The sequence below is a fragment of the Beta vulgaris genome, chromosome 3, assembly GCF_026745355.1.
Source record: "Beta vulgaris subsp. vulgaris cultivar EL10 chromosome 3, EL10.2, whole genome shotgun sequence".
NCBI lineage: Eukaryota > Viridiplantae > Streptophyta > Magnoliopsida > Caryophyllales > Amaranthaceae > Beta > Beta vulgaris.
The window spans coordinates 4215810-4230633 of record NC_079204.1 but is presented as its reverse complement, the minus strand read 5'-3'; the positions used below and the strand labels follow the sequence as shown (position 1 = coordinate 4230633).

General features: G+C 30.2%; 1 protein-coding gene across 1 annotated transcript; it reads right to left on the bottom strand.

Annotated features, from left to right (window-relative positions):
- Nucleotides 1-11599: 11599 nt before the first annotated feature.
- On the bottom strand, nucleotides 11600-12748 carry LOC104888574 (uncharacterized). The gene has a single exon (XM_010673597.1). The coding sequence runs from the start codon at nucleotides 12746-12748 to the stop codon at nucleotides 11600-11602; it is 1149 nt and encodes a 382-aa protein (XP_010671899.1).
- Between the last annotated feature and the right edge of the window lie 2076 nt (nucleotides 12749-14824).

Genomic DNA, 14824 nt, shown 5'->3' with positions numbered 1-14824 from the left:
TTGTATTCATTCATTCAAACCTACAAACTTCTAACAAAAGGATTCTCTCTTTCTTTTTCTCACTAAAGTTTTTTGTTGGTTAATTTCATATATAATTTGTCATTTTCCACTCCTCTGGACTCTGGATGAGCGTGTCAAGTATGGTAACACATACAAGGTCATGCGTGAGACGTTTAGTTTTGCCAACAATTTTGATACAGAAATCCAGTTGAATCATGATTATATATGACGTAACAGCTTAGTGAATCAAAATATTTCCTAACAAGTCATATATATAACCTCTTGATCATCGTAGAAGCTTTGAAATGAGGCTGAATTGGTCTACTTATGTTATTTGTCTGACATTGTTATCAATTACTTTAAGGAGCCAGACCAAAATCAGACCGAAAAGTCATGTTTTGCTTGTTCAAAGCAAAAAAAAAATTGGGTCCGCCACGGACCAAAAAATTATGCCAAACCGCCAAGATTCGAGCCGAGCCGGGCTGTTTGATCAGTTGAAAATTACTTATTCTTGTAATAGAATAATTACTCTTTATCCTAAATCGGTAATAATGAGATCAATATAATAATAATAATAATAATAATAATAATAATAATAATATAATAATAATAATAATAATAATAATATATAATAATAATAATAATAATAATAATAATAATAATAATAATAATATAATAATAATAAAATAATAATAATAAATAATAATAAAATAATAATAATAATAATAAAATAATAATAATAATAATATAATAAATAATAATAATATAATAATAAAATAATAATAATAATAATAATAATAATAATAATAATAATAATAATAATAATAATAATAATAATAATAATAATAATAATAATAATAATAATAATAATAATAATAATAATAATAAAAATAAAAAAATTTAAAAAAAAATTTTAAAAAAAAATCAAACGGCATGAGATAAATACATCACGTTGATGTCATTATTTATATAATCCATGTTATTTTAAATTCATTAATTTTACTCAAATAAAATTATGATTTTTCTTTAAAAAATTATAAGCGAATAACATAAAGAATTATGATTACCATAATTATCATAACTTACTAATAGAAAGTGGTCCTACTCGACCTAAATGCACACTAAATTAAACCACACCTCTATTATGCAACTTAGTAAAATCAGAATTTAGCATTTTATATTTTTCATATTGTTTTGCCCTACTCAATGTAAACCAACCTTAAATATAAACCATCCTCATCCATTTAATTTTATTCCCATAGCCACCCCACTAATCATACAATTAACTTCAAATTGAACAAAAATATTGACTTCAATTTATACTTGACATTCACCTATCGCCTATCTCTAGAACAAAGGGGTATTATAGACATTTATTTAGTTCCACTATAAAAATCATGATCTGAATATATAGGTGTTAAAGAAATTTAACACGCCAAGTTTGGATTTGTCAATATTTAAACTTATACTAGTATGATTAATACGATTCGATAAGTGTTTCAATAAAATAACCAACCATTTCTTTACATTTGAAAATTTTATGTGATAGAATAGATCTAGTTCGATCTTGGTTATGCATTAGTTATAGGTGATTATGCTCCACTTATGATGAAACTAATTTTAATTATATTATAATCTTAACATATATTTATTGAGATATAAAGAGTTTCCTAACTTTCTTCCTTCTTTAATATATCATAATTGCATAAATGAAATCTCCTAATCATCTACAAACTTTATTTAAGTTATCAAATAGTTACCTATTTTTCTTCCCATTGAGATCTAAAGAATAACCCTTAAATCTGAACCATAATGTTATGATGTTATCAACTGAACTTTCCTTTGATATTTTTTGTTTTTTTGACTAAAATCATCTTCATAATCTTTTGTGTTCCTTCACCAAGTGATATCTACCATTTTGTTTGATAACTCAATTTTTTAGCTTCATTGGAAAATTCTCTAACTTCATACCATGCGGCTTCAAGGATTTTGTTTTAGACATAGCGATATTATAATTCAAAAAAAATAAAATTAAATACATACTTTATTTAATGGTTGCGTACAAATTTAATAAATTTCAATAGTCATTATTAACATCCATTTCAACCAAAAATCACGATTTTCAAAATTATGAGTAGATAAAGGAAATGTTAACACAATAATCTATTATATTTACAAATGTGATCAATTATAATGAAATTTAAAATAAGTTATCTAATATAAGTAAAAAAAGTATACCTATAAAAAACATATAAATATATGAATAAAACAATGTAAAATAGACATGCAAAAACATCAAATATCATAGTTTTATAATGTGTATTTCAAGGCCTATCAATTTATAAATATTATGTAGAAATTATTGTAAAAAAGTTATCATTCTAACTCGAACAATAGCCTCAAGGTTGTTGCACTCTAAACATCGTGTAAATAAAAAATCATCTTATCAATGTAATCCCACGATACGCTTAGTAAGCTTTCTATTGATAATTTTTGTAGAACTTTGTCATCCTCACAAATAATATTGAGTGTCTTGTAACTATATTAAAAGAATGATTGTGTATAGACGTTATTTATAAATAATTTGAAAACATATGAATAATTTGTTGAACATGTATCGTACCTTAGTTTGCACCTGAATAAATCGTTGATAGAATAAGCTCCAACACGTGAAATAATATCAACGACAATTTCTTTGGGAAGACTTCTATTATACATATATTTGATATATTTGAGGCTTCATAGAAGAATTAGTTTAGACTATTTGGCTTTATAAAATTTCAAATCATATAAGTTGTGTAAATAACTTATTTATAAGTACAATAAATTTAGGCATCAAGAATACATTATATATATGTTGCTTTTTATGAAGTATATATTACTAAACGTACCTATATTACATGATTTTTGTACAATAAATTCATTTTCATAAGATTTATTTTGTGAATGTTCATTTTCCTAAATAAAATAGATCCTAATATATGCTAAATTTTAAAAATGTGCAATTATAATTATTTACTTTTTAAAACTTCTTAAAATGTATATTTTAACCAAAGATATGACTTATTCAAAATAAATTTGAAAAGGCAAGTTTTAGTTGACATTTTTTTACATTTACTTATTTTGAAAAATACAAAAATCACCTACTAATCAACTCTTTTTTAAACTATTTTAATGCTTGAGTTCAAAAAATATTTGTTTACCAAGCAAATAATTATTTTCTCCAAAAAGTAAACCTTTTTTACTACTTCATATAATTTAATGAAAATTACATTATTGTTGTCATCTACATGATAACTAAATATATCTGATGGATGTAGTACGAAATTAAAAAAAATTACATTTAAAAAACAATTGTCTATATATCGATGAGACAATACGGAGGCAACACTTAAACAATATATTAATGAAATTTATTACAAAATAAACATCTAATTATAATTATGACATAAATGATAAAAAGAACATAAGTTCTTGATTACATTTGCAAGCATTTACATACTATGCTAGGTTTATCTAAAACTTCATATAGTAATCATAATAACCTTCCCAAAGGTTCCTTTTGGCCTCACATTTTATCTTGTTATCGCATAAAAATAAATCTGATTGTATAGTAATTTTATTTTCTATCCATATAGTCGAAAAATTATAGCGAATTTTCTTCCGACATTCTACATTCCTTTCCAATAGCATCTTAATTAGTGTATTTGTGGTATCATTTTTAAACCAAGTTTTTTAGAATTCACCATCTTCACTGCATAGAGATATTAGGCCCAGTAAATAGGTTGTAACTAAATAGTCTTGATTTGATGCTTTTTCAAAACTTGTAGTATCATTTTTTATCTTCATATGAGTAAAATATTGTACCTAAAAGCATTAATAAAAAATTAAATATCAACATCATTATCTCACCAGAGAACACAAACTTTTTTTTTTGTGCACTAATCATTTAGTTTCGTGATTGCCAAATGAGAAGATTTTGTTCTATAAATCTTGGACTTCAATTGACTCTATTTATACATGTATATTGTTAAGCGTGTGCTTTGAGATACAATCCATAATTAGTGCAATTTCCTTAATATTAGAGCAAATCAAGGACATGTAGTTGCCTATGCATATTATTTAAAACAAAAAACGATTCATGGGCTACAATATACCCTATTTACTTACATATAGTAAATGGTCGAAAACGTGCAATTATAATTATTTATCTTTTAAAACTTGTTAAAATGTATATTTTAACCAAAGATATGACTTAGGGTCTGTTCTCCCCAGCTTATTTTCAGTTCAGTTCAGTTCAGCTCTCTTCAGTTCGGTTGAGTTCAGCTCTCTTCAGTTCATTTCAGTTTAGTTCAGCTCCGTTCTTTTATAACCATTTTGTTAAATATTATTATTATGTCGGTATAATTTATTTTACTAATTACTCTTATTATTATTATTATTATTATTATTTATTTTTATATCATTACTATTAAATATTATTATTAGTATTATTATTAGGAGGAACATGGTTTAGGTCAAAGCGCAAATAACCCACGTTTTTTAGCCCATAAACCAATCAAATCGCGTCAAAACGGTTTATGATGCAATTTTCGCGGTCCAATTATCCAATCATTATTTTTAATTACTAAATATTATTATATTATTAAATCTAATTATTAAAATAGTACTATTAATTTACTTCTTAGATATTATTGTTATTATATAATCATCATCAAGTATTAATATATTAATACAAATAATATAAAATAATAATTATTATTAATTATTATTATTATTATTAATTTATTATTATTAATATTATTTATTTATAACTATCATTTAAAAATATCCAAAATACTATTATTATTATTATTATTATTATTATTATTATCATTATTATTACTTATTATTATAATTAATTATTATTTAATATTCATATTATTATTGTTTAAATATTATTTATATATTTATTACATTAAATTTAATTCAATTCAATTCAATTCAGTTCAGTTAAGTTCAGTTCAGCTCTCTTCAGTTCAGCTCTCTTCAGTTCAGCTCCAATCAGTTCAGTTCATCTGTTTTATGCCGAAGAGAACAGACCCTTATTCATAAAAAATTTGAAAAGGCAAGTTTTAGTTGACAGGTTGCAAATTCAAAGACAACAAAGAAGTAACAGCGAACAAAAAATTATTTACAGAAATTCTTCTATCTGTCTTGCATGGCAACAATGAGCCATTCATCAACTCAATCCTGTCCCTCCAACAGAAGACCCAGAAAACCATAGCAAAATGAGAAGTATTCTTTAAGATCAAACAAAAGTATTTCAAGCATGTTCTCTTTTCTTTGAAGCTTCTACAACCCTCTGACAACCACTGTCCAATACTATCTTGCTAACTCAAAGTCCTCTGCCACCATTCCCAATAGCACAACCTAGGCTTCTGCAAATTTGAAGACCCCCCAAAAGTTGAAGGTGCTCGCAGCCCCAGGGGTTGCTATATTGGGACTATAGATCAACTGTATATGAAAGTAGTGGTTCGGAGTTGAGAATATGCATTTTGATCAACTTTTCAAGTGTTTCTAGCTAGAGGTTTAGTGTCGTCAGAAAGTGGGTCTATTAGATGCTTCCAGTTTTGAACTACCGTGAGTGGTTACTTCTGAGAATTGGTTCCACTTCTGGTTATCTCTCTGAAAAAACCCATATTGTAAATTCTTGATTGATTGTAGGTATCATTATATTTAGTTTAATATAACGACTTTGTTTTTTTCCATAAGTGAAAAGTAAGATTAGAAAATTCTATTATCAAACTCTAGATGATTTGGACTTTGAATTAGATTAGTGGGATGATTTGGATAAGTGCTATTGATTAGAGATATATTGGAATTTGCCTGATGATTGAAGATGGTATAAAAGCGTGTTATGAATTTGATTGCTAGTAATGCAAAAGTAAGGAAATGTTTAATTTGGTTAGGAAGTCATTAGGATGAGTACTAACGTTTTTTTAATAATTTTTTCTTTGGTTCATCCCTTCAACTCCAAACATTGTTACAAAAAAAATAATGATATAGAAGAAACTAATGACAAATTGTGTTACAATCACGACAAAAATAAAATGACAAATAATGTTAAACATTGTTACAAAAAAAATGTAATGCAATCCCATGCAAAAATGTTAAGCAACCACGTGAGATATGATACACTATTTCATTCATGCAAGCCATGAATAACGAATTGATATTCTCATTTGATGTTGTGACGAATTCACCTTCTACAGAAAATTGGATGTTGTTGCAAACCGTGAATGATGATTGACATAATTTTTTTTTTCTCAAATGATGTATGGAAACGTGTTTAGGGTTATGAATTTTGATGTTGTAGTGCAATGCAAATATGAGTAGGGTATTTATAGTGAAAAATAAAGGTTGTTTTTTTACTCGTTTTTTTTTTTAAAAATTTATAAAATATCATTAAATCACGAATTTCCATATTAAAGCTTGATTGAATCAATCCCTAAAATTACGTCATTCAAATTATGAATGATTTTGATTTAGATGATCAACTTGTACATTATTGAAGATTGTAATTGCTTATTTCCTTATGGAGTGAATCTCAACTTTTTCGGCCAAATTTAAACAAAATTATGGGAATAAACGTTTCCTTAATTATGTAGATCACATATCAATTAAAATCCTTAATTGACGTCAATTATATATGCTTTGATTCGTGTGACACGTGGACACTCTCATTGAGCTTCGAGGAATACTGATCAACGGAGCATGCCACGTCATGCCACGTGGGATTGAAATTGCTAACAGAACGACACGTGGCCTCAAGGATTTTACTTTAGATATATATATAGATGAGGAATAGTGACACGTGGCACATATACGTTCTTAGGAACGCCTTCTATTAGTTTAAACTAGTTATTAGGCCCGGGCTATGCCCCCGGGTAAGAAAAATTTCATTTATTAATATTGTACTTTGATATGATATCACTAAATACAACTTGGTCTAGTGGTTAAAAGTTTAGTACATGAGCTTGAGGTCACGGGATCAAAACCTATACTATGCAATTTCTAATTTTTTTCATTGTACATGGATTACATGAACTACAACTTCATAGGGAGAGCGCCACGTGACACCGTTCCTGGTTTACGCACGCCTTTTAATATATTAGTATAGATTTCTTTTGGATATGTTTTCACCTCTCAAGGATGGGTCTTGAATTTCCAAGAGTTGGATATGGTTTCTTCTACGTACTATGATTAGTATTTGTTAAAGGTAAAATGCATGTCTATTCATAATTATTTTTGTTCTACGTATTCATGTCATATGAATGATGGTCAATTTAATTATTGATGTGGTTTTATGGTTTAATAGAACTATGTGCATTTGTTAACAATGTTCTATGATATATGGTTTTGTTCAATAATGATAATAATCTAAGATTATTAGGAGTAATTTTCTTGGTAAAGATAGTATGTTTATTGTGATGTTTACTTTCACAATAATTTTTGAGATATGGTCTCATGATAAATCAAAAGTATAAGTGTTTATATATCAAATTTAGTAACATATGGTCATATGATAAAATTTGTATATATATATGGGAGGAGAAATCTTATACTTGGATATTGATTTATGAAATGTATTATTATGCATATAAATTAAGCCTTTATACTTGGGATAAGTATAAAGAAAAATAATTATTTAATTTATTATCTTTGACTCATCAATTTATTTAAGTGACATGTCTTGATTGAAAATGAAAATATATGGCTTTTGGTATAAGAAGGATTATATATTTTGATACAAGTTAAGTCATGGATTAAGAAATTGGTATTTTTTACTAGAAGATGATATTTTCATGGAGGTTTAATCTTTATGAAAATGTTGTTTCTTTGTGGAGGAGGTTTATTCTTCATAAAGGAGGTGTTTCTTCTTGAATGGAGATAGCATAGCTAGTTTTTGACTTTTTGGAGCAGAGAGAAGTTTCCTCTTTTCCTTTAATATATATTTTGGATTTTTTAACAAGAATAATACAAACTTTTGCCCGTTCTCTCGCAATTATACAAAGTTTTAATTATTTTTTAATAATACAAACTTTTGATTAAAATTCCTCCAGTAGGGCAATACCAGTTATTAACTTACTGTAGGAGGTAATAAATTGAGGTGATTCAAGTGGGTGGGGGGTTGGGGGATGAGGAAAGGGGTTGGGGGAGGAGGGAGAAAGAAGACAGATCTTTTGTAATTTTTTTGACATGTTTTACAGGTTACAAGTCAACTTGACATACTGGAGGAATTTTGATAGAAACTTTATATTATTAAAAAATAATCAAAAGTTTGTATTACTGCGAGAGAAGGGCCAAAATTTGTATTATTATAGTTAAAAAATCGTATATTTTTTACTATACCAATTATTTCTCCAAATGCTAACCTCTACAATAAACATCTTACAACAAACAACTACCGTCTACTACTTCCTGTACTTCAAAATTAATAGAACACTTACCAAGGCTTTAACACAAAAGTACGTATAGTTTAGGCTGTTGTTGGTGCCTCTTTATCTTCTACTGGTTTTTTGTGTTATTCTTTTAAAGTTATCTAGTTATCTTAGAATTCTTGAACAGTATGGATGAGTTAAAGGGGGATTTGTGCCTTTATCACTTTGATGAACTTGACTGTTCTTCCACTAATTGGGTTCAGAGGCTTGATTTTCTTATTAACCCATTTGGTATCTTCGATTATGCTCGAAGTTTGAAAGCTGAGGGTAATACCTTTTACAGAAACAATGATATTAGGTCAACCATTGCACACTATATTCAAGCCATCAAGTTCTTGTATTTTGCGGACGTTAATAATGAGGAGGAAAAGTCTGTGTTTTTAAGTCTAGCTTTATCTATCAATCTGAATTTGGCTGCGTGTTTTACTTTCAGAAAGTGGGTGAGTTATGCTCTCTTGTTTTAATGTATGACGCTACCAATGCCAAAGCTTTTTTTAGGCGAGCTGTTGCAGCTTTGGAACTTAGCCAACCCGACATAGCGTTACTAGATCTTACTCAAGCTCTTAAAATCCACCCAAACAATGGAGAATTTCAACAAAAATTTAATGAAGTATTGTCCACGTTAGGAATGTCTTCAACTTTTGTTGATTTTAATGATCAAACTGTCGGTACGGATGAAGTATTGAGTTCATCTTCATTCCTTGGGAAGGAGGAGAAAAGGAGAAAGGTAGGAGAAAGGAAATCCTACCAGGGTACCACCACTACAAAAGAGGAAAAGAATCAAACCTTCTCAGAGAAGGTGACCATGAATGTCGTTGGAGCAGATCACGACATTAAAGTTTCTAATTCAGTCCCGGAGTCTACTTCTGGGAAAAATACGAAATCTACAGGGTCCCAATTCCGATTTTCAAATCGGAAAGCGCAGGACACCTATCTGCATATCACCCCCTCAATGTATAGGGTGATGTCAGCGGGGAGAACCTTGCATTACCATTGCTCTTCCCAAAACCAAATCATCAGCATCCGAACTTTAAATCCATCACAGAAGATGGATTGCAGCACGACTATAGCTTACCATACACCCATGGAGATGAGACACTCCCCTGTGGAAGGGTACGAGCAGTGTAAACAAACTCCAAATTTCGGTCCCGATGTAGCGGCTACCAGTATGGATTCCGAAATGTCGTCGTGCGTCTCTTTGTTAGTACCTCCAAGCAACTCCTTTTGTTCGCCGGCAAAGTCTACTTCATGGGTCAACAATCAGTCTACCAGCAAGATGAAAATCTCCTCTCGTGTGCACTCCAGTATCAAAAACCAACATAATACGGTAAAGCGTCGAAGTACCTCTTTTTCTAACCCTTTGTTTTGCAGGGTGCGCATTGGACTCAAGCGAAGTCCATCCTGCTTTACTGAGGACGTCTGCTATCCTTGTCGGAAGAAATGTTGTGCCCCTTCCCCCCCTGTTTTAGTAACTAATCCTGTTTTAGTTTCTAATCCTGTTCAAGATGATTTTCTTATGTTTGGTTAGTATGTTTTCTAGGTTGTAATTCAATTTTATTAATGCAAGTTTATGTGATGTCAAAAAAAAAAAAAAAAAAAAACACAAAAGTACGTATACTCATATAAGGAGTTGAAAATGGGACAACATGTTAATATTTATGTAAAAATAAGGAGAGATGAATTATTGAGTGTGAGGGCTTGTTCTCGAGTTCACTCATGGTACACCCGGGTGTACCATGAGCATGGTACACCCAGGGGTATTTTTGTAATAAATTAGAACTTTAGGTGCTCATTTGACACCAAATTTGCTCATATGGGCATTTTGCTCATTTACTCATTTGCTCATTTTGCTCATTTGGTAATAAAAGTGTTTGCTCATTTTCTTAAATGAGTAGAAATATTTGTTCGTTTGCTCATTTGTTCATTTTGCTCATTCACTCATTTTTCTCATTTGGAGAAAATAGTCTTGGGTGTACCATGAGCATGGTACACCCAGGTGTACTATAAATATTCTCCTTGTTCTCCCCATCTTATTTTTAGTTTAGTTCAGTTCCGTTCAATTCAGTTCAGATCAATTAAGTTCAGTTTAGTTCAGCTCTCGACAATACTTGTACTCTCACATATCAGTATTCATTTCAGTTCAGTTCAATTCAGTTCAGTTTAGTTAAGTTCAATTCAGTTCAATTCAGTTCAATTCAGTTCAATTCAACTGTTTTATGCCGAAGAGAACATGCCATGAGTGTTCCCATTTTTTTAAAATTTCTAGAAGTATTAGATAATTAAAGAACTACTAAAAAAAAAAGCGTTGCAATAATTTTGGAAAAATGTTATATGTAGGCCTTAGGGATTACATAGTGTTTGGATCATCTAGAGTTCTAAAAGAACTCTAAAAGGTAGAATTTGACTAATATCAACCATTAAATAAAAAATCAATATTTGGCAAAAACCTATTTGTTATTGCCAAAATGCCAACCACTTTAGGGGGTGTTTGGTAAGATTAATGGAAACGGAATGGAAAGGATTTTGATAAGGAGGAGAAATGGAAATAATAATCGTTACCTTTAATAGTTGTTTGGTATCCTAGTGGAATAGAAACAATTGAGAGATTTATGATTGAGGAGGGAAACGTGATTTGTTTCAACTAGTTTGATAAGGGTAACAAATGAGGGGATTATGTTTCCCTCCGAAAACGGTATTTGTTACTTAACACTCATACCAAACAATTAGAAATGGAAACGCTTATTTGAATCCATTTCCTATATCAAAAGTTTTCATACCAAACACCTTCTTAGTATATATTTTGTGCAAAAGCAAAAGGTAAGGCATTTATTTCTGTTTTCTTTCTTTTGGCCCCATTTATATACCAGAGATGATGTACTATAAAGTCCAGAGGAATAAATTACATTCAACCCCATTATTGAACTTAAAAAACCGAAACTAAGCATTAACCGGGAAATAAAAATACAACATCCAATTGTGATTGAATACACCACTTAAGTAAAGATTTAATAGAACAAAGATTTAATAGAACACTGGGACAACAACATAATGTAGATGCATTAATTAAAAAAGAACATCTTCCTAATAAAAACGTATTGTTATTATAATTTATAGTTCTAAGATTGAGGGAGCTCCAACCATATAGGTGGAGTTTCCTGACTAAACTGAGGAGGGCCTTGATAATCTGGAGCAACCACTTTTCTTTGATCCAAACTAAATATGCCCATATCCATTCCTCCTCCTTCGAAGGAGGAAAGCCAATATTCCATGTTGTCGTCTGTGAAATAAATACAATTAGGTCTACAACCACGTTTATCTGATGCTGATGATGCCTCTACAAAAAAGGTAGAGTTGTAACCAACGAATAAAGCCCGATTACCAATATTCTTAACTTGTCTAGCTTTGCCTGTGTCAACATCCAACTCAAATAACTGAAAAGATAAAGTATTCCAATACTTGTTAATATCCTTGCGGCGCTTAAGATGCACCAACCTGTGTATCACCAATAGTGTCTGTGTCGTTTCTAATACCACTATGTAAAATTTATAAGGTAGATAAGGTATAAGACCTTGAGATTTTAAATTTGTAACGATTCTTGGTTTCTTTGGTATTTCGCTCCCATAGGCTATCACTTGACTATAATGATCAATGGAATAAAATTCTCCCCTAAAAAAACACACATCGTCTATCTGAAACAACCTAACATTAGATTCTATCCACCCTTGTTGCACAGGTCTCCAAAAAACGATATGTTTAGCTGAGTGAAACACCATGGCAACCTCAAAATCATCACCTGTCTTTGGCCTAGTCGAGAATACAAATTTCGAAAACTGGATTATAAAATCTTCATCATCCCATGTATCTCCGTCTAAAAACTCGACTAGTGGATGACTTGGTGGTTTGATCACACTACCAGTAAAAGGATCAAAAAAACAGATAAGTGCTTGTTTTCTACTCACACCAATCAACCATCCCTTTGAACTAAAATACCTTCGGTGGTCATCGTCGTCGAATCGAGGTAGATTAATCTTACGAACCATGTCTTTCCTCATGCTGTAAAATCGCCGATATGAATTTGTGGGTGAATCAGCTAACATCAACCATGGAAATTGGGTGTTTTTCAAATTCATATAGTTAACATCTTTCTTTTCAGATCTCCATGAATTGCAAACCATTCCAAAACTTTCTAAATCTTCTAGATTATCAATATGCTCACTTAAGATTTTTCTAATCATATCTTTTGGAAGATCACCAAAATCTGCCATCCTTCAAACTCACCGAATAGATACAAGGGAAAGGTTCGTATTATTAATAATACCAAAGGTGTATTTATAGTTCATTGTATAAAACCTAATTGAGGTCGAACTAGGAAAAAATATCCTAAACTAAATATAATATTAATAAATATTATCTTTAAATAGACACTACTTGTAGATAGATATGGCTAAGTAAACCCTTCTAGATAGATAGATTTAGGAAATACTCTTAAATTTATCCTAACACCCTCCAGCAATTGCACACGAACGTTACAATTGGAGAAAAAAAAATTAAGTCAAATCAAATTCTTAATCTACAACCCAATTGTAAAAAGTAAAAAGGATAAATCCTGTTGAGAGAGGAAACTAGGAGTCTAGTAGGATTACAATTTAGGAATACTAAATTAGCATACGGATTATTATATCTGATCAAAGGATACCATACATCAAAAGTCTTAGTATATGGTTCTCTTAAATGTGACTAGACCTAGTTCTATATACTTGGTAGGATCAAATCGGCAGGATTGAATTATAGGATCGTAAGATCCTGCAATATAGGGTAAATTAGTGAAATTATGCTATAATGTAGTCAAAAGACTCGGGTTAGAACTTTACAGACATTATTTATTATGTTTTTCGTTCCCAAATGTCGATAATAGCTAAATACTTTAAGATTAAAGTAACATGCGACCAAAAGCTAATAGGAGAAATATACTATTTGGAATTATTTTGTGAATTTTTATGATAGAATTGGATCATTGGATCATAGGATCATAGGATCGTAAAATCTTGTTATGATCCTACCATGTGAATTTCGGTAGTTGGATAGGATCGAAAGATCTTATTAAACTAAGATTCTATGTAGGATCGGGATCAGAGATGTCCTTCCGGAAGGATCGTAAGATCCAGATCGGGATTTTAACAATAATAACCTAAAACGTTTTTTTATAGCTAGAAAAAAATAGATTATTTAATGTTGGTAGTAATAATAAAATATGCCTTTCCATAATTCTATATATATGATCATGTAAAAATCTTTCTTAGGCCTCGTTTGGTTCACATGGGAAGTAATTTCCCATGGGAATTTACATTTCATGGGAAATTCTTTCCCTTGTTAATTTCCTAGGAATTAGACAAAATTGTTTGGTTGACACTATAGGAAATTGCATTTCCTAGGAAATTACTCACCAAGGGGGGGCTTGGTGAGTGATTTCCCATGTTTCATGGGAAATTCTATTTCCCTTGGAATTTGTATTTCCTATGCTTCTCTCATTTCCCTCCAACCAAACACAACACCCATAATGTATTTCCTAGGAATTTGTTTTCCCAAGGGAAATAGCTTCCAACCAAACAACACCTTATAATATATTCTAAAATGGGCGATCCTTTTTTTTTAAAAAAGTTAACATTCATTAACTTTGTCGTGGATTATCAATAATATGTATAGAGAATCTACCTTGCAGAATCTTGTTAGACTAATCTTGATATTATATATATATCTAAGATACTACAACTTTAAACTTTGTTCCCTCTAGGGTTTTTCCTTGAGAGGATTTTTTCTCTCAAGGGTTTCTCTTTGAGAGGGTTTTTTCCTAGCCTCCGTCGCTAGGTTTTCTTCTTTTTTTTTGAAGGTTTTTCCTTCATTCTTTCTTCTTTCTCTTTGTTTTTTCATCACTTTTCTTCTTGTCTCAATTGTGAATCTTTGTAGGGGCTTCCACTGGTGTTTGTACCGGTGGTAAGCCCCAAAAACCTTTTTAATTGCTTCTAATAAGTATATCCCATCATTAAGATGGTATTTATTTTAGGATGTTCCATTTCTTTTTTTGTTCGTCTAATGAAGAAGGAAGATCTAACAATCATTATTCTCTGTAAGGATCTAAAAGACCACGAAAGTATTTTCACCCAAACGATTATGCAATTATGCATCAGCGAAAGTTAAGCCGAATCAGGGCGAACTCACAGATTGTATTGCTTCAGATGAAGTTTTTTATTAAGGCTATTTTTTATCAAATCTGCGATGTATCTAGTTCTAAGGTGTTATATACCTATGTTGGAATTTTAGATTTTTCAGGAATTGATTGTAAG

Excerpts from the sequence above, each read along its gene's own strand:
- LOC104888574 (XM_010673597.1), bottom strand. The coding sequence starts at position 12,748 with ATGGCAGATTTTGGTGATCTTCCAAAAGATATGATTAGAAAAATCTTA.